The sequence below is a fragment of the Orcinus orca genome, chromosome 8, assembly GCF_937001465.1.
Source record: "Orcinus orca chromosome 8, mOrcOrc1.1, whole genome shotgun sequence".
Classification (NCBI taxonomy): Eukaryota; Metazoa; Chordata; class Mammalia; order Artiodactyla; family Delphinidae; genus Orcinus; species Orcinus orca.
Genome location: NC_064566.1, coordinates 60001717 through 60027284, shown reverse-complemented (window position 1 = coordinate 60027284; position 25568 = coordinate 60001717). Strand labels below are relative to the sequence as shown.

Sequence of the window (25568 nt, the reverse complement as noted above, 5' to 3'; positions counted from 1 at the left end):
CGAGCTGAACTCCCTGTGCTATGCAGCTGCTTCCCACTAGTTATCGGTTTTACATTTGGTAGTGTATATATGTCCATGCCACTCTCTCACTTCGTGCCAGCTTACCCTTACCCCTCCCCATATCCTCAAGTCCATTCTCTATGTCTGCGTCTTTATTCCTGTCCTGCCCCTAGGTTCATCAGAACCATTTTTTTTTTTTTAGATTCCATATATATGTGTTAGCATACGGTATTTGTTTTTCTCTTTCTGACTTACTTCACTCTGTATGACAGACTCTAGGTCCATCCACCTCACTACAAATAACTCAATTTTGTTTCTTTTTATGGCTGAGTAATATTCCATTGTGTATAGGTACCACATCTTCTTTATACATTTGTCTGTTGATGGGCACTTAGGTTGCTTCCATGTCCTGGCTATTGTAAATAGTGCTACAATGAACATTGGGGTGCATGTATCTTTTTGACTTATGGCTTTCTCAGGGTATATGCCAGTAGTGGGATTGCTGGGTCATATGGTAGTTCTATTTTTAGTTTTTTAAGGAACCTCCATACTGTTCTCCATAGTGGCTATATCAATTTATATTCCCAGCAACAGTGCAAGAGGTTCCCTTTTCTCCACACCCTCTCCAGCATTTATTGTTTGTAGTTTTTTTGATGATGGCCATTCTGACTGGTGTGAGGTGATATCTCATTGTGGTTTTGATTTGCATTTCTGTTAATGATTAGTGATGCTGAGCATCCTTTCATGTGTTTGTTGGCAATCTGTATATCTTCTTTGGAGAAATGTCTATTTAGGTCTTCCACCCATTTTGGGATTAGGTTGTTTGTTTTATTGATATGGAGCTGCATGAGCGGCTTGTATATTTTGGAGATTAATCCTTTGTCAGTTGTTTGAAAAGCCCCAAAGTGTCACACTCCTGCAGAAACCGAGCCCCTCCGTGACGACAGCATACTCAGCCTCCCCTCACTCTCTCCAGGGACCACATTCAATGGGCAGCAGAGCCCAGGCATTGCTTACATAGTGATTTTCCCTGTTGCAGTTTCTCTCGCTGGAGGGGTCCATGCTGGCTTGGATATCAGTAGGTATCAAGGAGGTTAACTATTCTGGGTCAGCTGACCAATTGGATTTGATTCCTTCAAGCTTTTTCTGATCTGAAAACTTAGTCCATTGTCATATCTATTATCTTTTCCAAGTCTGAGAAAATTCCTTCTAATTTCCAATGATGTCAGCTTTAGTAGCACAGCACTCTCCATGCTCCCCAGTTATGGTTACTGATACTGGCCTGCGAGTCTTCTGCAGGTGTTAGGAACTTTGATCATTCCATCTGTTCTGTCACAATGGTACGATATTGCTGTTTTTTGCTTACAGTCAGACATTGTATGAGGTCATTTCTCTTGATAGTATTTCAAAAAACCCGTCGCTGTATGTTCCTACAGGTCTTATGTTACGTTCTCCAGTTTTTAAAAATTGAAATGGGGCTTCCCTGGTGGCGCAGTGGTTGCGAGTCCGCCTGCCGATGCAGGGGACGCGGGTTCGTGCCCCGGTCTGGGAGGATCCCACGTGCCGCGGAGCGGCTGGGCCCGTGAGCCATGGCCGCTGAGCCTGCGCGTCCGGAGCCTGTGCTCCGCAACGGGAGAGGCCACAACAGTGAGAGGCCCGCGTACTGAGGAAAAAAAAAAAAAAAAAAAAAATTGAAATGATTTTGTGACTACTTTAAAGAAAATGTTGTCATGATTCCAGTGATCAAAACCAAACCAAACCATCTAGTGCACAGGAAAAAGAGACAGGGAAGAACACATCAAAATGCTGGCAATGATTGTGTTCCTTTTGGTAATTCATTTTCCCTTTTTCTACGTTCTCTACGTTTTAAAAAAATGTGTCTGTGGTACATGCAAAATGTTAAAAGCTTGTTTATAAAGCTGGTGTGGGGGGGAATGAAAGTTAAAAAACAAAAAGCTCCCTGTGATCTCATAATCCAAACACAGTATATGTTCTTGCTTTTGAAATGCCCTTGTTCACATACATGCTTATTTTTTATAGCTGCAGTTCTGACAAATGCAGCTTTGTGTCTTCTTTTAATTTTACAGCCTATTTTCAACATTATTTCATATTTCTACATAGTTTTCATAACTGGCATGATTATGGCTGCCCTGCATTCCATGGTGTTGATGTTCCATACAGAACTATCCCAAGTTGGACATTTGGATTGTTTCCAGTTCTTTTAGATAAGATGTAATGAGAATTTTTGATCATGTTGCTTTTTGAGTTTGTTCAGTTCTTTTCTTAAAGTGAATTCCCAGTAGTGAGCTCTGGGCATGGAAGGTTTGAACTCTGTTATGGATTTTGGTCTGTACTAAGGAAGATGCTGCTTTCTAGAAGAGCCAGTTGAAAATGTGGATGGTCACTAGCTGGGTTTGTGTGTACCTGTCTCCTGTTTCACTCACCAGTATTGAGTCCATGTATTTTAATAAAGTGTATTGTTTCTAAAGGAGTCATGTTTATTGATGAAAATTTAGAAAAGATATAAATATATAAAGAAGAAAATCTATAATCCCACCACCTAGACTAAGCATTTTTAAAATGTATTTTCTAACTGAAAGCATTTCCACTAAGATCAGGAGCAAGACAAGGATGTCCACTCTCGCCACTGTTATTCAACGTTGTTTTGGAAGTCCTAGCCATGGCAATCAGAGAAGAAAAAGAAATAAAAAGAATACAAATTGGAAAAGAAGAAATAAAACTGTCACTGTTTGCAGATGATATGATACTGTACATAGAAAATCCCAAAGATGCCATCAGAAAACTACTAGAACTAATCAATGAATTTGGTAAGGTTGCAGGATACAAAATGTACAGAAATCTCTGGCATTCCTATACACTAACAACAAAAAGAGAAATTAAGGAAACAATCCCATTACCATCGCAACAAAAAGAATAAAATACCTAGGAATAAACCTGCCTAAGGAGGTGAAAGACTTGTACTCAGAAGACTATAAAACACTGATTAAAGAAATTAAAGATGACATAAACAGTTGGAGAAATATACCATGTTCTTGGATTGGAAGAATTAATATTGAAAATGACTGTACTACCCAAAGCAATCTACAGATTCAATGCAATCCCTATCAAACTACCAATGGCATGCTTCACAGAATTAAAACAAAAAATTTTACAATTTGTATGGAAACACAAAAGACCCCAAATAGCCAAAGAAATCTTGAGAAAGTAAAACGGAGCTGGAGGAATCAGGCTCCCCAACTTCAAACTATACTACAAAGCTACAGTAATCAAGACAGTATGGTACTGGCACAAAAACAGAAATATACATTAATGGTACAGGATAGAAAGCCCAGAGATAAACCATGCATATATAGTCACCTAATTTATGACAAAGGAGGTAAGAACATACAATGGAGAAAAGACAGCCTCTTCAATAAGTGGTGCTGGGAAAACTGGACAGCTACATGTAAAAGAATGAAATTAGAACACTCCCTAACACCATACACAAAAATAAACTCAAAATGGATTAAAGATCTAAGTGTAAGGCCAGACACTATAAAACTCTTAGAGGAAAACATAGGAAAAACACTCTTTGACATAAACCACAGCAAGATCTTTTTTGACCCACCTCCTAGAGTAATGAAAATAAAAACAAAAATAAACAAATGGACCTAATTAAACTTAAAAGTTTTTGCACAGCAAAGGAAACCATAAACAAGATGAAAAGGCAACCCTCAGAATGGGAGAAAATATTTGCAAATGAAACAACGGACAAGGATTAATCTCCAAAATATACAAACACCTCATGGGGTGCAATATCAAAAAACCAAACAACCCAATTAAAAAATGGGCAGAAGGCCTAAATAGACATTTCACCAAAGAAGACATACAGATGGCCAAGAGGCACATGAAAAGAGGCTCAACATCACTAACTATTAGAGAAATGCAAATCAAAACTACAATGAGGTATTACCTCATATGGGTCAGAATGGCCATTGTCAAAAAAAAATCTAGAAACAATAAATGCTGGAGATCAATGGAACAGGATAGAAAGCTCAGAGATAAGCCCACGCACATATGGTCACCTTATTTTTGATAAAGGAGGCAAGAATATACAATGGAGAAAAGACAGCCTCTTCAATAAGTGGTGCTGGGACAACTGGACAGCTATGTGTAAAAGAATGAAATTAGAACACTCCCTAACACCAAACACAAAAATAAACTCAAAATGGATTAAAGACCTAAGTGTAAGGCCAGACACTATAAAACTCTTAGAGGAAAACATAGGCAGAACACTCTATGGCATAAATCACAGCAAGATCCTTTTTTGACCCACCTCCTAGAGAAATGGAAATAAAAACAAAAATAAACAAATGGGACCTAGTGAAACTTAAAAGCTTTTGCACAGCAAAGGAAACCATAAATAAAATGAAAAGATAACCCTCAGAATGGAAGAAAATATTTGCAAACGAAGCAACTGACAAAGAATTAATTTCCAAAATTTACAAGCAGCTCATGCAGCTCAATATCAAAAAAACAAACAACCCAATCCAAAAATGAGCAGAAGACCTAAACAGACATTTCTCCAAAGAAGATATACAGATTGCCCACAAACACATGACAGAATGCTCAACATCACGAATCATTAGAGAAATGCAAATCAAAACTACAATGAGGTATCACCTCACACCAGTCAGAATGGCCATCATCAAAAAATCTACAAACAATAAATGCTGGAGAGGGTGTGGAGAAAAGGGAACCCTCTTGCACTGTTGGTGGGAATGTAAATTGATACAGCCACTATGGAGAACAGTATGGAGGTTCCTTAAAAAACTGAAAATAGAACTACCGTATGACCCAGTAATCCCACTACTGGGCATATACCCTGAGAAAACCATAATTCAAAAAGAGTCATGTACCACAATGTTCATTGCAGCTCTATTTACAATAGCCAGGACATGGAAGCAACCTAAGTGTCCATCGACAGATGAATGGATAGAGAAGATGTGGCACATATATACAATGGAATATTACTCATAAAAAGAAACAAAATTGAGTTATTCCTAGTGAGGTGGATGGACCTAGAGTCTGTCATACAGAGTGAAGTAAGTCAGAAAGAGAAAAACAAATATCTCTATTTTAAAGAAATGAAACTGGAAATTAGATGCTACTTGATGAATGTGGTTTATGTAAAGAGGTAAATCAGAGGTTCAATGACTAGTACCATTGTCAAAGAGAAGACTTTATCCTTATATCAAAAACAGTAAATAAATATAATGTTTTAAGTTAAAAAAAAAAAGAAAGAGAAAAACAAATACTGTATGCTAACACATATATTTGGAATCTAAAAAAAAAAAAAAATGGTCATGAAGAACCTAGGGGCAGGAGGGGAATAAAGATGCAGACCTACTAGAGAATGGACTTGAGGACACAGGGAGGGGGAAGGGTAAGCTGGGAAGAAGTGAGAGAGTGGTATGTACATATATACACTACCAAACGTAAAACCGATAGCTAGTGGGAAGCAGCCACATAGCACAGGGAAATCATCTCGGTGCTTTGTGACCACCTAGAGGGGTGGGATAGGGAGGGTGGGAGGGAGGCTCAAGAGGGAGGGGATATGGGGGTATATGTATGCATATGGCTGGTTCACTTTGTTGTACAACAGAACCTAACACAGTATTGTGAAGCAATTATATTCCAATAAAGATCTATTAAAAACTGTATTTTCTTCCAAGTATATATTTCATAGTGTTATATCATGTTGCTCAGTAAAAGTGTAACCATTTCTCCATTGTTGGATACAGGCTTTACTCGATCCATTTTGGGGGTCTATTCTAAGTAATACTGGAATGAACTTTCTATGTGTGCTACTGTGAATGAACCTTTGTGCACATCTTGGAATCATTCCTTAGGAAAATTCCCAGAAGCAAAATTGCTAGATCAAAGAGTGTGGATGTTGTTAAGGCTTTTGATAAATATTGAAAACTTGCTAGTGAGGAAAGTTGTGCCACTTTATACTTCACCTGCTTAGACGTCACTGGCTGGGTGAGAGGTGGCAAGGGCCTGAGCCAGGTTGGTGCGGTAGAGACAAAGGTAGTGCAGAGAGGGGTATTCAAGATACATTTCTGACAGCACATCTGCAGGCCTTGGCAACAAATGGCTTATGGCAGGCTGTGTGCTTGCGCGTGTATGTGTGTGTTGGGGGACCAGGCTGGGGGAGAATTTCTACCCCATCTTCCAGATAGGATTTGCCAGGATGCAGATAAGATAATTTACAGGACAGCACCTAGCAAACTTGAGGTGCTCTATAGATGTAAAAGCTTGTTGATAGTAACTATGAAATCCCACCCAAAAGGCTGTTTCAAGGATGAAATGGGCTGGTGTGTATGAAGTCTCTAAGCATTAGGCAAATAGTCATTCTCCTGTGACCTGGCACAATCCTGGGAGATAAACTTGGGAGAATTGCTACATTTTATCCTCATCCGTTTGAGTCATAGAGCACGTGGACACTTGCTTTCCTTTTCCTTTGTCTCCTGCTTCCAGTGAGGAGGGAATCAGCTTAAACAGCTGAGGGTAGGGTCTAGCCTGGAGTGACAGGGAAGGAGATACCTCCATGCTTGGTCTGCCTTGCGTCCCTAAGGCAGAGGGAAGTGCTTGGGGCTGCAGCCGTGACCTCTGGTCTCCTGGCTGGGCCACATTGTGCGCTCACCCTGGGGGAGGAGCCTAAAGATGCTGATAATGAGGCCCTTCCGGTGCAGCCAAACAGGCGCAGGAAACCTTCTGCAGAGGAAAGATTAGACACAATCCCCGATTTAGAGAACACGATGGCGGGGTGGGGGGTGGGGGACAAACCTGCCCCCCCTCCCCGGAGCTCTTTGTGGGTGGTATTGTTTATTGTTGGAGGAGAACAATAGAGGGAGCCTGGCCTGGGCTTGTGCAGAAGCTGGAAACAGCAAGTTGGGTCTGGGGAAGGCCTTTTTTAGATCAGTGCAACAAACATGTTTTGCAGACTGAGGCTCCCAATCTTGGGAAGGGATTAATGAGTGGGAAGGGTATCTTCCTTTTCCCCTGGAAATCAAGGTGCCAATACTACCAAGTGCATCCAAGGCTCTTGGTCAAGCACCTGCCCCCAGGTGCTGTGGTACAAAACAAATTAGCTCTGCCTGGGGAATGAACTGAATGGGGGCCCAAGTGGGTCCTCAGCAGTGGCCCTCCCTCCTCCTCTCACTTATATGTGGGAAAACCCATTTGGGCTCAGGGCAGTGACACCTTCTCACTGTGGAAGGTGAAAGAGCATTGTTTGCTTAAACAAGATCATTTGGAAGTGTGCTTTGGTGAAAGTTCTGATGAAATGCTGTTTCTTGGATTACTTTTCATTTTTCTTCTTTGTCTGGTATCCCAAATCCATTTTGTATTTCGAGGAAATAGGAAAGTATAAAAGACAATATGTACAAAGAAGAAGGTAAAATATTTTATTGTCTTGGTTTTGAAAATAATATTGTGGAGATCTCAGGCCTACTTTATTTATTTATTTTTTTTGCATGTCTTAAAAACTATTCCCAAGGGCTGCTTTTTTTTTTCTTTTTCCTCTCTTCGAGATTCCTTTTATTGGATGTAATATCCCTCCCAATGCAAGCAAGCCAAGGGCTGCTTTTGACCTGCCTCCCATCCACGGGTCCATGCCAGCTTCCATTGGTGGTTAGGCCCGTGGCCTCGCCCAGTAGGGATTTATATTTGCAGACTTTATTTGTCCTGGCGGCAGCTCTGATTTAGAGTCAGGGGACCCACGTGTCTCTTCTGACTCTGTTGCTTACATGCTGAGTGGCCTGAGGTGAGTCACTCTCCTACTTTCAAATGCCATTTCTGTGAAGTGGGGAGAAAAGGACAGGCTTCTCCTGCTTCCTCAGGAAGATTCTGTGTCAGGGTACAGTGAGAGTAATTTCTGAGTGGTAATACCTGATTTACATGGGCGAGAGTTTTGTTTTTATTAGTGACACAAATAGACTATCTTTCTGTCCATTGGATTTGGCTGTCATACGATGGGTATTTGGTTTTAAGGGAAGTTGATGTGAAAGAATGAGCCTACCATGTCGAGTCTTGCTGCTCTGAGACATGTTTTAATATATACCATGAACTAGAAAAAGCAACTGCAGAACTTGGGTGGAACATTCCTTCCTGAATCTCTGTCACAGGAAGGGGTGCAGCAGGGCAGACAAAGAGAAAAACAAATAGAGACGGAGCACCCCAAACAGATATTTTTAAAAGGGCCCCTTTCTCTGTATTAGGACAACTACCTTGCCTTTTTATTTATTTATTTATTTATATTATTATTATTATTTTTTCGGTACGCGGGCCTCTCACTGTTATGGCCTCTCCCGTTGCGGAGCACAGGCTCCGGACGCGCAGGCTCAGAGGCCTTGGCTCACGGGCCCAGCCGCTCCGCGGCATGTGGGATCTTCCCACACCGGGGCACGAACCCGTGTCCCCTGCATCGGCAGGCGGACTCTCAACCACTGCGCCACCAGGGAAGCCCTACCTTGCCTTTTAAGCACTATTGTAGACTGAATGAAAGGGCAGAGTCTATTAAGAGTTAGAGGTTGTCTTCTTTCCCAGAAAGAGCTACATACTACAGCCTCTCCAGAAGCAAACACTGTTGCTAGTTTTCTTTTGTGTTTTTCGGAGATATTTTATGCATATGCAGATAAATAATTATATGCCCCTCTTTTCATACTATACACACCATTCTCCACCTTGCTTCTTTCACTTAATGTATCTTACAGATATCCATAGTGGGCTGCGTGGTTTTCACCATATGTACAACTATTTTCCTGCTGATGGATTTAGGCTGATTTCTTATTTGCTATTACAAACATTGTTGTAAGGAATATCCTACTCCATGTGTTTTCGCACATGTGTATCAGTATAAGTGTAGGACAGATTCCTAGGAGTGAAATTGCTGGGTCGGAGGGGTTATAATAGCCCTTTTAGTTTTAACTCAGTATTGCCCTCCATAGAAGTTGCATTGATTTGCCTCCCACCAGCAGTATTCAATGCCCCATTTCTCTACACTCTGTCCAATACAGAGTGAATGTTGCCAATCTGATATGAAAAATGGCCTCTGACTACAAATTGATTATAGTTTTCATTATAAATTATTATTTATAATTATAGATCATTTAGTTTGAATTTACTCAAACTATATGAGTGAGGCTGATCTTTTCTTGTTTTTAAATGTAAGTACCATTTTAATTTCCTTCTTGTAAACTATCTGCTCATGTCCTTTGCCCTATTTTTCTATTGGGTTATTCATTTTTTCTTATTGATTTGTAGGAACTCTTTATGCATTTAAAGAAATTAGCCCTTAGTTATATGCATTTCAGGTATTTTAGTCAGTTTATCTTTTACTCTTTTGCAATGCAGAATTTAAAAAAAATTAGTCAAATGGGTCACTATCTTTATTTTATGGCTTTGATTTTGAGCAATTCTTAGAAAGCCTGCCCCACTTTAAGATTTATATATTTATGTATATCCTGCTTTCTTCTAGCACTTTCATGTTTTCGTTTTTAAAAATCCAAATCTTTAATCCATATGGAATTTATTTTAGTATAACTCTCACAGAGTTCCAACTTAATTTTGTCACAGAAAAACTTGGATCTTGAATCCTGATACTTTTACTCATTAGCTGTGTAATTTTGAACAAATAGGTTAACTTCTCTGAACCTCAGTTTCCTTATCTATATATAAGAATAATAAGCCTACCTAGAAGGAGGAGATATGGGGATATATGTATATGTATAGCTGATTCACTTTGTTATAAAGCAGAAACTAACACACCATTGTAAAGCAATTATACTCCAATAAAGATGTTAAAAATTAGCCTACCTAATGAGGTTGTTGAAAAAGTTAAATAAGATTATATATGGAAACAGCACAGTTCCTGGCACATCGTAAGTGTTCAAATCATGTTCCAAATACCCAGGAACCTGGGAAAACAGTGTGTTCATGCAACGGGGAGAAGTTCTAGGTGCGTAGGATACAGAGGTCACCTTGCAACTCACCAGTGTGTGACTTAGGATGAATCACGTCATCACCTAAACCCTTGGTTTCCTCACCTGCCTAATGAATGATAAGAAGCAGTTCTTGTTGGCAGGTCCAGATTAGATCATGTCTGTGAAAGCATTTGGTAAACTGTAAAGGGCCCTGTGAAAATGCTGGGGATTATGGCCTGATGAATGAGGAGCAGCCACGGCACAGGTGGGTGTTTGCCATCCCTGGCCAAGAAGAATAATTAACTCACAGTAACTTGAAATTAGCAGCTGATGTAAAGCAAGTGAGCTGCAGCAGTTGATTAAAGTAATGTTTAGTAATTGCCTTCTAGTAATTAAGCAATAATGAGCTTCCTGAGACAGAACCTTGTTAGAGCAAAAGACAGATCAAACAGTTCCAATTCATCCTATACTTCTTGAACACAGCCAGTGGAGTATGCAGACACGAGTATCTTGTTGAAGCATGGTCCTTGTCTTTAAGGACAGACAGTAGGAGCAATAGATGTGTAGGGCACGGCCCCCTCCACCAGACAGAGCACCTGTGGATATGTACTTGGAGGAAGGTCCACAGTGCCCTGGGATTGTCCAGGAGGGAGAGACTCACTTGCTCAGCCCTGTGTGCCAGTCTGAACCCAGTCCCTGGAGTCTGGCCCAGATTCTGAAGAACCCCAGCTCAGTAATGCTTTCTTCAAATATTACTTGCTGCCCTTTTTTATTCCTTGTTTGGTTGTTTTTGATGTTTCTAATGTCCTGCCCATCTTCCTCCACAGCTGGGGTTGTGCTTAGGGCCTCTGTTTCTACTAGACCTGATGAGTCAAATTTTCCCTGGGTAGGAGTTGCTAGATAAAATATAGAATGCCCAGAGACTTCCCTGGCAGTCCAGTGGTTAAGACTCCACGCTCCCAATGCAGGGGACCCAGGGTCTATCCCTGGTTGGGGAACTAAGATCCCACATACTGCAACTAATCCCACAAGCGACAACTACTGAGCCCGCATGCCACAACTAGAGGAGCCCGCGCGCTGCAACTAGAGAAGCCCGTGTGCCGCAATGAAGACCCAGCTCAGCCTAAAAAAGTATGTCATAGGAAGTATTTGGGTCATACTTATATACTAAAAAATTATTCATAGGTCCCATGTAATATTTGGAGCAAACATATTAAAATTTATTTGTTTGCTATCTGAAATTGAAATTTAGCTAGGTCTCCTCTTCCTTCCTTCTTCCCTCCCTCCCTCTAGCAACCCTACCTGGGTAGCCCTGATTTCAAATGCTATAAAATAGCATTTGACACTAATGTTTCGTGGAGGCTTAGTAGCAAGGGATGTTAAAAGGTATTAATATAAGAAAAGATTTTTCAGCTAAAGTCATGTTTGGTAAATCCTGGATTAAACAGTTAGCCAGTTTTCTTCATTGTGGAAATTTTCAAAACCTTTTAAATCTCCAACATTGCGTTATAGTATTTAGTATTTCTCAGTTATGTCACTATCTTCCCCCTCCCCCTTCCTGAGTTTTTAGGGTCATAGGAGCAAGTGTTGAGTGAAGGCTGATGGGCATTCTGGGTGTCCATTCTTTTTGTAGACCGTGAGTTCTGATTCTGGGTTTTGGGAAAATAGCACTCTGTAGAAAACAAAAAACTTCTTGTAATATTATGATTGTTTTTGTTTAAAAAATCCATAAATGAAAAAACGCATAGATGTGAGAATATATATATTAAAAAAGTTAGAAGGATGTATGCCAAAATATTAACTGTACTTACCCCCAGGTGGGGTGTGGGTAGGGAAAAAGATTTCCCCCAGGTGATTTTCTTTCCTTTTTGTTTGGCTGTGTGCTCTGCAATCAGTATATGTGACTCTTGTCAGAGGGTTGAGGGAAAAAATTTTTTTTGATTATTATATTTTTTAAAACATTTGATTATTATACATTTGATTATGAATCACTTTTCCATATATTACCTGATTTGCCTCTCAAGCAACTCAGTGGTGTAGGTTCTGATACTATCCCGATTTTAGGGATGAGGAAACTTTACACGGCTCTCTGGCAGACCCAGTTCTCATACTGCCTCTTTGGGTTAGAGAAGGGGCAGCACACGCTGTCCTGGGGGAGGGGCTGTCCTGGGGAGGGGCTGTCCTAGGAGGGGCCCTGGCGCCTGTTCACCCACCCCTTCCATTTATAGACCAAGGTTGAGACCTTGAAAGAGAAAAGGACCTGCGTGAGACACACGGTTTTTGAACGAGGACAAGTCCCCCGAGTATCATTTTCTTGGGCAGGGGCTGGGGGTCAGAAGCCAGGGCAGGGATCTGGCCCTGTGTTCACCAGAAGCCTTGACTTTATCTGTTACCCTGAGCCCAAAAGGGCAAGGGGAAAAAATGTTCTGATGTACAGCAGTGAATACAGTTTGTTTTGTTTTTTTAAAAGGTCACTTTGATAAATGGTTTATGTTGCCAAAATCACATTGCTTAGAATTTTTTTTCTTTTAAGCTTTTCATAGTACATCTTGCTTCCTTATCCTTTTTAAACTCATTTTTTTCTTTTCTTCATCTCTTTTTCCTTTTTTGAATCTTCTGTACATATCCATTTATTTAGAGCTATTGTGGTGATGATATTTGAGGTTTCGCTTGTTTATCTGAGTAGTGTTCCTGTTTATATTCCCTGTGCCGATACTTGGTTACAGGGACAAATGGTGACTGAATTGTGGATGTGGTTTTCAAGGAAAAGTCTGGGTCCAGCTCCTAAAAGAGACCTGGGCTTGGAGGGCATCATGAGGAGCTGTGCTTGTATGACCTAGAATCACTGTGTGGTCCTTTCAATGTGGGTGCATTGCTCCTAGACCAGGGAGGTTCCAGAACACTGCAGCTCCAAGGGACCTCAGGGCACATTCAACTGACCCTGCAGCCCTCATGACAGTTACAGCAACGCTGTCAGCCACGAGGCAGGGGGCCGCAGCATCCTATTTCAGTAGGAGCAGGGCTCTGGAGTCAGATGGATCTGTCTTTGGGTCCTGGTCCTAAGACTAACTAGCTGCATGACTTTAGGATAAACTCTTTGTGCCTGTTTCCTCTGCTATGATTAGGGATGGTAATCATAGTACCCTACCTCATACGGTTGTTGTGAGGATTAAATAAGTGAACACATGTAGAAGAATACCTGGCACATAATAAACATTGAATTAAGTGTCAGCTATTATTAACAATAATAGAATATACAGTTCTTAGAATTGTGCTTGGCCAGTAGCGTATCTTGTGACATGTTTGCTCCCCAGACAAGGTGCAACTTTTGTTTTCAGTTTTAGGGCTGCGTGTAACTAACTGCTACTGAGTGGGATCCCCCTCCTTGGATGCTGTCTCGTCACTTGGTGATTGGTGATGCCTGAGCTGTTACATTACTTCCCAAACAGAAAGTCTTCCTCAGAGCATAGTTTCCAGAGATTCTTGTGAGCTTTTCATCCAGCAATGTGTTTTCTATTAGAAACAGAACAGTAACCACAGCCAGTAACCTGGAGTTTACAGTCCAGCCGTAGCCACAGGCAGCCTGCATTTCTAAAGAGACCAGACACTTTTTCTCCCAGAAGTTTATTTAAAAAAACATTTAACGGAGCATTAAAATAATTTCTTATAGAAAGGAGAAGGGCCTTCACTTTTTTTTTTTTTTTTTTGCGGTACGCGGGCCTCTCACTGTTGTGGCCTCTCCCGTTGCAGAGCACAGGCTCCGGACGTGCAGGCTCAGCGGCCATGGCTCACAGGCCCAGCTGCTCCGCGGCATGTGGGATCTTCCCGGACTGGGGCATGAACCCGTGTCCCCTGCATCGGCAGGTGGACTCTCAACCACTGCGCCACCAGGGAAGCCCGGGCCTTCACTTTTAGTCTGTGGCTTGCTCCAGGTGGTCTCTACCCGAGACTTGACTATGAACGTGACTCTGGCCACGTAACTCTTTGCCTTCCTTCTCTGAAGGTGCATAATTTGGGCACTGTTGACCTTCTCTTAAGAGCCCTGTTTCTCAGGTCTTTGTTTTTGGACTTTCTTCTCTCGATTCTCTGCTTTGTTTCTTTGACCTCTGCCAAAGATGGAGAAATAAATGTGTTGCAAACAATCTAAGCACAGAAAAAGAATGTGGCCCAGTACTGTGTTCTCTTTTTGTTGACTTAGGAAGCAGTGAGTTATGGTCCGCATATGAGCCACAGAGCCTCACATCTTCCTGCTCTCCTTGCACCTAGCCCTGAGATATATTTCCTTTTCACTTTTAACAGCTTTATTGAGTTTTAATCCCTGCCATTTTAGCCAGAGTCTGACCTTGGTTCTTATTTAAACTGCTACAGTGTGGTAGAAAGAGTTCTGGATTTGAAGCCAGAGGGGAAGAGAAAAAGGAAATCACATTTATTGAGTCTTACCCTTCATCATTCCATTTCTTCAGATCTTTCTTAAGATGCTATTATAAGCCAGGCATTCTGAAAGGCGCCGTAGGGCAGTGCTTCAGGGATGTGGGAGCTGGACCCAGGCTATCTGGGTTTGAATTTCACTTCCATCAGTGAAGGGGGACCCACCGTTAAGTAGGACCTTAATGACTTCTTATTTAACTTCTCCTGTGCCTCAGTCTCCCCATCTGTCAAGTTAGAATGCTAATAGTGTCTACCTGATAGGAGTGTTGTGAGGATCAATGAGTTAATAATAAAGAATGAGGTGATGATGATGATGACGGTGACAATGGTGATGATAGGGAGGGGCTGGGGTCAGGGCTCAATCAGACAGAGACTTCACTGCTCTCATGCTGCTCACAGCTGTGTGTGCGCGTGCACGTGCATGCTGAGGGATGAACTTGGAGTGTGAGACAGATATAAATAATTAAGTACAGTAAAACTTGGTGAGTTACTATAGGGCAGGGGAGGGGACTGTGGGAGCATATGGCAGTGAGGCTTCTTTTGATGGCATGTATACCTTCTGAACTTGAAGTCTGGCTGTTAGCTTTATGACTTTGGGTGACCCTCAATTTACTCACCTGCAAAACAGGTAACATAAAATACCAGCCTCATAAACTTGTAAAAACAAATGGAAATAGACATAAAGTGCCAAGTATAGTGCCTGGCATATAGTGAGTTCAGTGACTGTTTATGGACCCAGACTCTTTTTTTTTTTTTTTTTAAAAGAAGATGTTAGGGGTAGGAGTTTATTAATTTATTTATTTTTGCTGTGTTGGGTCTTCGTTTCTGTGCGAGGGCTATCTCTAGTTGTGGCAAGTGGGGGCCACTCTTCATTGCGGTGCGCCGGCCTCTCACTCTCTTGGCCTCTCTTGTTGCGGAGCACAGGCTCCAGACGCGCAGGCTCAGTAGTTGTGGCTCACGGGCCTAGTCGCTCCGCGGCATGTGGGATCCTCCCAGACCAGGGCTTGAACCCGTGTCCCCTGCATTGGCAGGCAGATTCTCAACCACTGCGCCACCAGGGAAGCCCTGGATCCAGATTCTTGACAGAGAGATATTTTTCCTTCACAGTCCCGGTGAACAGAGACAGAACCCCCTGGGCTGCCACCTGCACGTTGGCTTGGCCGTCAGTCATCTTTCCAAGGATCATTGGAATCCACATAGAAACCACCTTTGCACACAGGGAATCTACTCCTCTGGCTCCTTCACAAGTCTCAGTGCAGTGGACTCCCCTTCTGTCCTTCCACCCTGCAACCCTCAGCCCTTTGAGCTTCAGCTGGCTGGTAGGAGTGACTCCGGGCTGCTCTAGCCTCCCAGGCACCCTTACCATCTTGGGCTCGCTGATCATCCTTTTCCTCTTCCTCCAGAGTCCCTTGGGCTTGTTCTGCCTTCACCTTATGAAATGAGGTTTTTTCTGGTTTTCTCAATTTTATTTAACTTTGTTATTGTTTTTTTAAAATTTATTTATTTAATTAATTTATTTTTGGCTATGTTGAGTCTTCGTTGCTGCCTGCAGGCTTTCTCTCTAGTTGCGGCGAGTGGGGGCTACTCTTCGTTGTAGTGTGCGGGCTTCTTATTGCGGTGGCTTCTCTTGTTGCAGAGCACGGGCTCCAGGCGCGCGGGCTTCAGTAGTTGTGGCACATGGGCTCAGTAGTAGTGGCTTGCAGGCTTTAGAGCGCAGGCTCAGTAGTTGTGGTGCACCGGCTTAGTTGCTTCGCGGCATGTGGGATCTTCCCGAACCAGGGCTGGAACCCATGTCCCCTGCATTGACAGGTAGATTCTTAACCACTGCGCAACCAGGGAAGCCCTGTTATTGTTTTCTAACTTTTCTCATGTTGGTTTCAAGGGCAGAGACTGTCTCATCTCTGTATTTCCTATGGTGACTAGCACAGTGCTGTAGTAGGTACTCAGTAGACAATAATTGTTTTTACGCGGGTAGGGCTTTGTGGTTAACCAAGCCTCTTTTGTATAGTTTTTTTTTTTTTCTTTCAAATCTGCACCACAGTCCTCTGAAGTAGACAGAGCAGGTAGTATTCTTTTTAGCACAATTAAGAAACTAAGGCCTACACTTCAGCCATAGGTCCATTGATTATTTAATTCTACAGAGAAGATATTTACTGAGTGTAACTCTGTCCCATGGGCTAGGAAAATAGAGCTGTAAGACATCATCCCTTCCCTCGAGGATGAGGCAGATGTTTGAACAAATAATTGTATGAAGTTTCAGGACAGAGGAACAATGAATGTGTTTATTGGGGGAAGATCAGCGAAAAATTGAGAGAGAAAGAGACGCTTGCATTGGTCCTTAAAGGGTTGACTTCACAACACAGAAAGGGTGGGCGGGAGGGCATCCCAGATAGAGGAAATACCATGTACACAGCCTATGGGAATGAAAAGACCAGCACCTTGGGAGATACTGCAGCATCAGCAAGGCTGGCAGGAGGTGTAGCAACGGGGTGGTGATAGAAGGGAAGATGGCAGTAACTCCCACTGGTAAGACCCCAAGACCCCCAGGGCTTGCAGGAGACTGGAAGCTTCCTCCCTTTGTTCAGTCTCCCAGTTTCTAGCCTTTCCTCCCAGAGGCACTCACAGCATGTACATAAACCACCTTTCAGCTTTGGATGGGCTCCCCTTCGCTCTGCTTCCTTGCACTCCCAGCTTGTCTGCACAGAGATTTGCAATCTCCTTTTGATGCTAAAAGAAAACATCTTATCACATGAGAGACCTGCGACCTGACTGCTTGGAAGAATAAAGTTTACCAGGTGAAATGACCTCTGTGTCATTTGCTCTTTGTGGTGTGAGGTGACTGGGAAGGAATAAAGTCCGTCTGTGACCAAACACCTGTGTTCCTCTCTCACTGGCAGGGTCACCAGAGGGGAGTGTTAAATTGCTCCTCAAATGAGTCAGCCCTGCTGTTCCCGAGGAGACGGGGTGGTGCAGCTTGAGCTCTGTGGGCAAGTCTGACCAGGCCCATCTCACTCGTGCCTGTGTTTGCCTTGCAGCTGTGTAAATGAGTATGGAAGATTATGATTTCCTGTTTAAAATTGTTTTAATCGGCAATGCTGGTGTGGGGAAGACGTGCCTAGTCCGACGGTTCACTCAGGTAAGAAGTCTGAAGTCTGGGGTCGGGTTTTTCCATCTGGCCTTCGGGGTTAGGGGATCCTGACAGGATGGGTGAGTGGTACCTACGCCAGCCTCTTGGCTGCCAATGCTTAACGAGCCCTTTGCAAGTGTACCAGCTCCATAGCCTAGTCTGGAGGGTTTTTTTTCGACATTTAAAAATTTTCATCTTATTTGAAGTCTCAGCAACGGTGAACATGACCACTATTTTCTCTGTGAAATATCCTTTGCTCTTTCTTTTCTTTTGACTTTTTAAAAAAATTGAAGTATAGTTGATGTACAGTATTATATTATAGGTGTACAACATAGTGATTCACCATTTTTAAAGGTTAGACTCCATTTATAGTTATTATAAGATGTTGGCTGGATTCCCAGTGTTGTATAATATATCCTCACAGCTTATTTATTTTATACGTAAGAGTTCGTATAGACTAGAGTTTCTGAACCATTTCCAGGGAGCACGGCTCAGTGGGTCTCCACCAGCCCTCCCACGCCTCTCATGGCTTCTTTTAGTAAAAGGGGTGAGTGGTTTTGCTTTCAGTCCGCAGTATCAAAAATAGCTTATCAGATTAAAAAAAAAAAGATTACTCGTTAATAATAATCCAAAGGTGGAAACAAATGAATCTGGATGTCAAGTTAAACCTAAATGTTAACTTTTTAAAAACTCAAATTCAAATTAAACCCCTCAAGCTCCCTGCTGATGCCCTCTCAGTTCCTCCCAGAAAGCTGATCAAATCGTTTTGGTTTAGAACCAAATATGCTGATTTTTCTAATCTATTCCACAGGAATGAAATGAGAACAGTGAAGGACTATTTGAACTAAATTAAATGTTCCCTCTGGGTTGAGTCCTTATCATTTGTTCTAAGTACAAGTTCCCTTTGGGGCTGCCCTTTTGAGAATTACTGCCAGAGATTATATACCTGATTTCACACAGAAATGGGTGGGAAATCATTCTGAGGTTGACCTTCTGTGTTTTCCTGGAAAATTATGAATGGCATCCTTTTCAGGATTTATCATGCATGCATCTTGCATTTTCATAAAGTGCTAATGGGGAAGGTTGAGAATAGCTCTTCTGTCTAAGGCACAGGGCAACCTGGTGCCCAGGAGAGAACACTGGCTCGAGAGTGGAGACACGGGCCCTCGTCGCAGCTCTTGCCCCGTAAGCCTGGGGAAACTCCGCCCCCTTGCCGGGCCTTCCTGCCTCCCTGTGATCTCCAAGGCCCCTTCTAGCTCTGACAGTCTGTGGTTCTCTGGAAAACTGGAGAGACAGATTGGTTAACACAAATAGCTTGAGGGCAGAGAGTCATCTTTGGAAATGTCAAGGTTTTTCCCATGATAATGAACGCAGAATAGGACTTTTTACTAAGCCATGGCCTGGTGAAATCAAAAGTAAAAAGCTGACAGGCATCTGGGCTCAGTCAACCGCCATGGCGTAATATTGGAAACTCCAACTGGTTTTACTTCCCTCTACCATTAGTAACCTTTCTGCTTTTGGCAGGAGGACAAGACTGCAGAGACGTAAAGTTTTCAGTCCCTTTGTCAGAAGTTCCCTTGACCTTGTCTAATGACTGAAAGTTCCCTTAGAGACTTTTCAACCCGCTCTTCTCATTTTATAGGTAAAAAACTCAGGTCTTAGAGGGATGAAATGACTTGTTAGCATCTCATATCATGTTAGTGGCAAGGCTAGGAGTAGAATCCAGATCTTCCGGTTCACAGCGTGATATTTTTTATCTTTTGCATGTTCTAACTTCTGAGACCGTAGGAGTCTGGCTTTTCTTTTTAAAAGCATAATTCTTGTCATTAGGGGTAAAAATACTTTGATTTTTAAACAGTAATTTTTACCAATAAGCACACCACCCCTTATTTTTCTTTTCTGTTTACTTTTTACCCCTCCCAGTCCCTTAACTCCCCCCAAAGTTCATATTTCATAGACAGGATTATGTTTAGTTTTGTTATTTAGTAGACAGTTAAAATGAATTGGATTCAGCTGTTTTTGAGGCATGAGGAATTGGGGAACAAAATGATGAGGGAGACACTGGGAAGGATTTGTTTTATTTTTTGGCATTTGTTATACTGCAAAACAGCTGGAGCTGTAAACTTGAAGCTTGGCAGCCTTGTGTTTGAGCCAAACCAAAATAGAAGAAAATTGATTCAATATTTGTAAGCAAAGTTGTGAATGTTTATATTTACATCTTTTGCAGACGTGCAGTGGAACAGTTTCTGTTGGTCTGATGCTCAGTCTTTTAAGTTCATACTTTAATTAAAGAACCCTCTTGTTAGGGAATGGAATTAATTAAAGATGCCCCAGTCTTAGCTCCCAGAGCTAATACAGTCCATTTTACTTTAATTTCTGGAAATTCTGGAGTATGAATGTGAAGAGGGAAGAGAAACTAGGTGAAGGGTTCTTTCTTGATAGAATTCCTTCCCACTTCAACTCCCTCCCTAAGCTTACAGGAAATATTATGTGACAGTAAATTACATTATACATGTAATTTTACTAAAATCATACCTTTCTAGTTCAGCTTCCAATTTGATGTAAAGCTTTGTTTTGAAATACTTACATCATACCAGAGAGAAGGACTGGTTTGCCTAAGGTCACTCAGAGATCCTTAGGCTGCTGCCTCCTGGTTTGGTGCTATTTCTACTATACTGTCTCCCTGGATGACTGCTTTTCTTCAGTTATCTTCCCAGGGTCATTGGCCCTGATCTCATGTAGTTATATCTGTATGGTACAGAAATAGTTATCACTCTCAGGGCGGATGGAAATTCAGAGGATCACTGTCTCATTCATGTTTCTTGTGTTGAGTTCTTGTTTGTTTTTTCATCTTGGTTGTTCACCCCCATGGCTGTCCATGCCCTAGACTAATAGCCAGTTTGAATCTTCCTTGAGCTTACCTTTTAGAGCACCTGTCCGTTTTGCCCCCACCCAGACCATCCTGATCTCATCCCTGCAGCTCCATGTCTTATCCTTGTGTCTGATTTTTCTGTTTCATTCTTTGAAGTCAGGTCCCCCGTCCTTTCCCAGTTCTCTTCTTTTACCCTCTCTGTCTGCTTCCTCCTTTCTTTGTACCCCTTTCCCCTTCCTTCTTCTTTCAGCATTTCTCTCTCCCCCATCCACCCTCCTTTCTCCTCCCCTCAAAACATACACACAAAGTTAAATTAAACAGGGTTCCCATGACACTAACCAGAGTTCTCTCTTCTAACAGTTAACTCAGCCAAAGGAAGGAGCTGGCGATGGGTAGTAATGGGGTGGGGTGGGGGGAGAATCTCATTTAATTGAAAGATTTGCTTATTGTTATTTTCTATTATTTCTGCTTTAGGGTCTTTTCCCCCCAGGACAAGGAGCCACAATTGGAGTTGATTTTATGATTAAGACAGTGGAGATTAATGGTGAAAAAGTAAAGGTAAGATACTAAGTGTTCAATAAGGGTTTCATTGTGTTGTGTGAGAGGAAGTAGTGTTTTCATAACATTTATTAAATCACCTAATGGAAACCCACACTGAAAATAACATACTCAGCCATGGCAGCTTATTTCCAAACAGAGTTCCTCTCTTCCATTTATAGGGACAGGAAGGGGTTATGGGTGATGTGTTTACAAATGGGAAGACAGAGAGAGAAGAGCTGAGGCAAGTTTGTCCTGTCTCTTGTCATGTCAGACTTCCCTGGTGGTCCAGTGGTTAAGACTCCGTGCTTCCACTGCAGGGGGCATGGGTTCGATCCCTGGTCAGGGGACTAAGATCCCGCATGCTGTGTGGCATGGCCAAAAAAAAAAAAAGGAAGAAATTTCTTTTGGGGATCTCTTGAGTTGGGCCATTATGCAGAGCTATATCTTCTTCTTTTTTTTTTTAAATTGGAGTACGATTGCTTTACAATGTTGTGTTAGTTTCTGCTGTACAATAAAGTGAATCAGCTATGTGTATACATATATCCTTTCCTTCTTGGACCTCCCTTCCCCCACCCCCATCCCACCCATCTAGGTCATCACAGAGCACGGACCTGAGCTCCCTGTTTCTTCTTAATAGCAGCTTCATGAAAGAGCCTCCCGATTCCTACATTCATTATGGGTCATTCTGTTGTATGAATCATTTATTGGAATTATTCTGTCTACCACCCTACCCCTATCCCTAGTAAGGGAGAAATACTAAATGAGGGGTCCAGGAAGGGTCCATGATCTGCCCCGTCCCCTTTGTGGCCTCTGGATGGTTTGGTACCTGTATGAGCTATGGCGTCTGAGTTCAGTAACAGGAGAAGGGAGGTAGTATTTTTCGAGTGCCTAATATGCATCAATGCCCCTGCTACCTGTTTTTACATTTAACTTAATCCTTTTTGTAAACTCTGTGAGGTAAGTGGTAAATTGTCTTCATTTTATAGTTTTCAGAGAGGTTGAGTGACTTATTTATCCAGGGCTACACAGTTTAGCAAGGGAGGTAGGCAGGATCTGAACCGGTTTTGTGTGGGCCAGTGCACCTCACTGCCTCCCTGACAGGGGTCTCTACTGCTCTGAGAGCAGAGGAGAATGAAAGCATAGTAAGCCCATTATCTCGGAGCAAGGAAAGCGGGAGGTGATGGAAAGAAGTGTGCAGTAATTACTTGGGGGACTTCCCTGGCGGTCCAGTGGTTAAGTCTCTGTGCTTCCACTGCAGGGGGCATGGGTTTGATCCCTGGTCAGGGAACTAAGATCTCACACGCGGCATGGTGTGGCCAAAAAAGAAGAAGAAGAAAAAAGACTAAATTACTTGGAAGGAGGGTAGAGATACTGATCTTTGGCACTGTGCCCCTCAGAGTTAGTGAAATTCCACGGTCAGATCTTTCAGAGCTGAGTCCCATGGAAAGAAGCGGTGACCCTGGCATCAGCAGCACAGTGAGGACCCTGGCATCAGAGTTCTAGCCAGATCCCAACCTCAGCATCCCAAGTTTGAGTCCATGTCACTTGCATCCTTCTCCCATAGGTACCTGCACTCCCACCTTCAGATGCCTCAGGAAGGGCAGAGAAGCTCCGGGGTGCTCTTACAGCATGTCACAGACATACAGAGATGTGTTTAGGATGAGGCTCCTGAGTGGGGGACAGTATCTTTCCTAGTGCCTCTTCCAGCCCTGACTCTTCAAAGGGTTTGTTTTTTTTTTTTTACTGCAAAGACATCTACACGAAATACAATAGTGATGGAGAGCTGGGGGCTCTGGAAAATAAAAGCAGGGTGTGGAATCCACATAAATGCCAACTGGAAAGGTCAGAAAAACTGTGCATTGGGGTGGTGAGAAGAAGCTGGGTGGGGAGAGAAGGGAGCCAGGCGTGTGCACTTGAGAGGCGGCGGCAGGAAGAGCCACTTGTAGTTCCCTCCTGTTCCAGCAGAGGCAGGTGGTACCATCCCAAGGAGCTGGGTTAAGGTAACTTCTGTTTTAGGCATTGTATTCCCAGATGTTTGGGTTTCCCATTTATATACATATATATGTATGAGTTCATTCCTTTGACCAGAAAGGTTCATGCCTGCCATATGCCAGGCCCTGGGAATAGATAGCAGTGAATAAGAAATGGTCCCCACTGTTAAAGAACAGGCTTATTTTTCATTCCTGAATCCCCAGATTTAGGTATTACATTTATGCCACTTTCCGTGAACCATAACCTCATTTTGAAGTACTTATTATACTCAGCTAAAATCCATCTTTTTATAGCATCTAACTCTACCACGAGACCACAGGCTCCCCAAGAACAAGGTTTATATCTTACTCATCTTTGTATCACAGCACAGTGCCCGTTCCCATCATCACTTTAGGCCTCTGGACCTTCGTCTATGAGAAGTGAGAGTTGGTTCATCTCCGAAATCCAGTCCTAATTAATTTGCCTGGGATTTTTTCTAGCCGTATATGTAGAATCAAGATAGAAAATGACCCTCTTCAACTACATTAGTCCAAGGGTCTCATTAACACTTGGACATGTGAGGAGAGCAGCCCAGGCTTCACTAAGGAAGCAGTTGTTGTCTTATTATTGTTGGTGTTCTTTAACATTTACTGAATACCTCTTCTTGGTGAGAGTTAAGTGTCTTTTTGCTAGTAGTTTGCAGGCTTTCTCAGGGCCCCATAGAGCCAATGGAAAGAGAATCCACCCGTGGTTTGTACAGGATCACCCACCTGGCGAGTGGCAGGGCAGGACCAGAACCCTGGTTTCTCTCCTGACTGCTCATCATCCACCCTCAGCCTCTCCTACAAGTCCCATTCTTTCTAGGATGACTCCCAACATCACAGGCAGCTAAGCAAAGGTGATAGAAAGATTCTCATAGGTATTAAGTCTTAGTGCCCAATCAGTAGAGGCAAAGTTGAGGAAGAGGCCCTTCTCTTAAAGTGGTCTGTATTATGAAGGTGACCTTGGGTAGAAATTATAATTAAAACTTATATAGAAGTTTCTCCTAACCACTGATTTTTTCTAGCCTATCATAAATTAATGAGTAATAAGTAAAACTCTAAGCTCAGTTTATGACATTTTAACCTTAGGAGATTATAATAGAAGATTTGCTGGATTTTTCTCTCATCAGGTATATACTGCGTAGATAGGAAAGTCTTGAAAGTATGCATATGTATTTCCTCTCTCAGCCATCTGTCCATCCTTTCATTTATCCAGCCATCCTGTGTTAGGGTGGATGCTTTGTGCCAGGCACTGTGTTAGGTAAAGCATCTTTGTTCCCTAGTAACTTACTGTCATCTTGCTGAAACGTTTCATCTGTGAAATCTTCTTTAATACTCTGCTAATCATTTAAGCAGAATGAATCCATCCTTCCTTTGTGATTCCACCATCCTTTGTTCATTCAGTTAGCCATCATTCCAATGTGTCCACCACATACCATGGCCTGTTTTAGGAAGGCAGTAGGGGTATAAGGTTAAATAAAAGGCAGCCCTTACCCTTAGAGAACCTAGTCTAACAAGGGGACATAGTAGTAAACCAACGATTGCAGTACGTTCTTGTAGCAGAGGCAATAGAGGTGTAAGTGGTGGTACAAAGAAAAGAGTAGACAACGGTGCAGCCCCATACTGGAGGTGAGAGTGGTTAGAAAGCCCAGGGCAGTGGTATTGAGAACATATTCATGGACATACGACTAACACCAGGAGACACTCTCCTGCTGGCCCCTCTTTAATAAAACATCTCATATGTTACCATGGTTAGTCAACTATGTATTCATCCTCTCTGTACTAGGAGCTTTTTGAGATCAGGGATTGTGTTTTATTTATCTTTGCATCCTATCTGTGCTTAGCACAGTGTTCTGCAACTGTTAATGACCTATAAATGCTGAAAAAGAGCAAATGAATTGCAGAGAGAATAGTGAAACCAAGTTGAATAATAAAGGCAGTGGAATATGGATCTCCTCAGGAATTAACCATAGGGCTAGAAACGGGCGGCCTCTTTGGGAAAACAGCCTACATCTCAGCCAAGACATACAGTCAGTATTCTAGAAAATATCTCAGTGGTTTTCATTCTCAGAGCTGTTCTCAAGATGTGCCAGTCATGAGAACATACTGATTTCTAATGATTGGCAGTACTAAATCCAATCACAAGTGTTTCTCGAGGCTCCGTGCGGCATTAAAATAATAGTCTCTTGTTCTAAGACACAGCCTGGCAGAGGGGAACCATGTCCCTAGGTTTGAGGCAGAGAACAGAAGTAGCTTTTGTCCTGGCAAAAGCTGTAACATCTGTATGGTCGCCTTCAGCATACACAGGCTTTCATGTACATCATCAAAGGGCAGCTGTGACTCCAAATCAAAGGAGAGCCTGTGTGCCACTGACTGGTGGCAGGGACCACCGGTCACTCATCAGTCTCCTCAGCTAAACTGGTCTGAGCAGAGGGTGATACCAACTGCCTCATCCTCTTTGGATGCAGATGTACATTTAAATCAGTCTCTGGCAGCAAAGCAGCACGGCGTATGGACTGAGTCCTCTCCTGGGAGTCAGAAGGCCTGGAGTCTGTGTCCCAGCCTTGCGAGTAACCTGTTAATGAAAGAGAGACATAAAC

At 42.5% G+C, this 25568-nt stretch overlaps 1 protein-coding gene across 1 annotated transcript in view; it reads left to right on the top strand.

Annotated features, from left to right (window-relative positions):
- RAB30 (RAB30, member RAS oncogene family) overlaps positions 1-25568 on the top strand; it is an 86104-nt gene that overhangs the window by 46560 nt on the left and 13976 nt on the right. The window contains exons 2-3 of the mRNA XM_004271835.3: positions 17453-17553; positions 20891-20974. Of these exons, the coding sequence (XP_004271883.1) occupies positions 17461-17553; positions 20891-20974 (177 nt within the window). The 5' untranslated portion in view covers positions 17453-17460. The remainder of the gene's footprint in view (positions 1-17452; positions 17554-20890; positions 20975-25568) is intronic.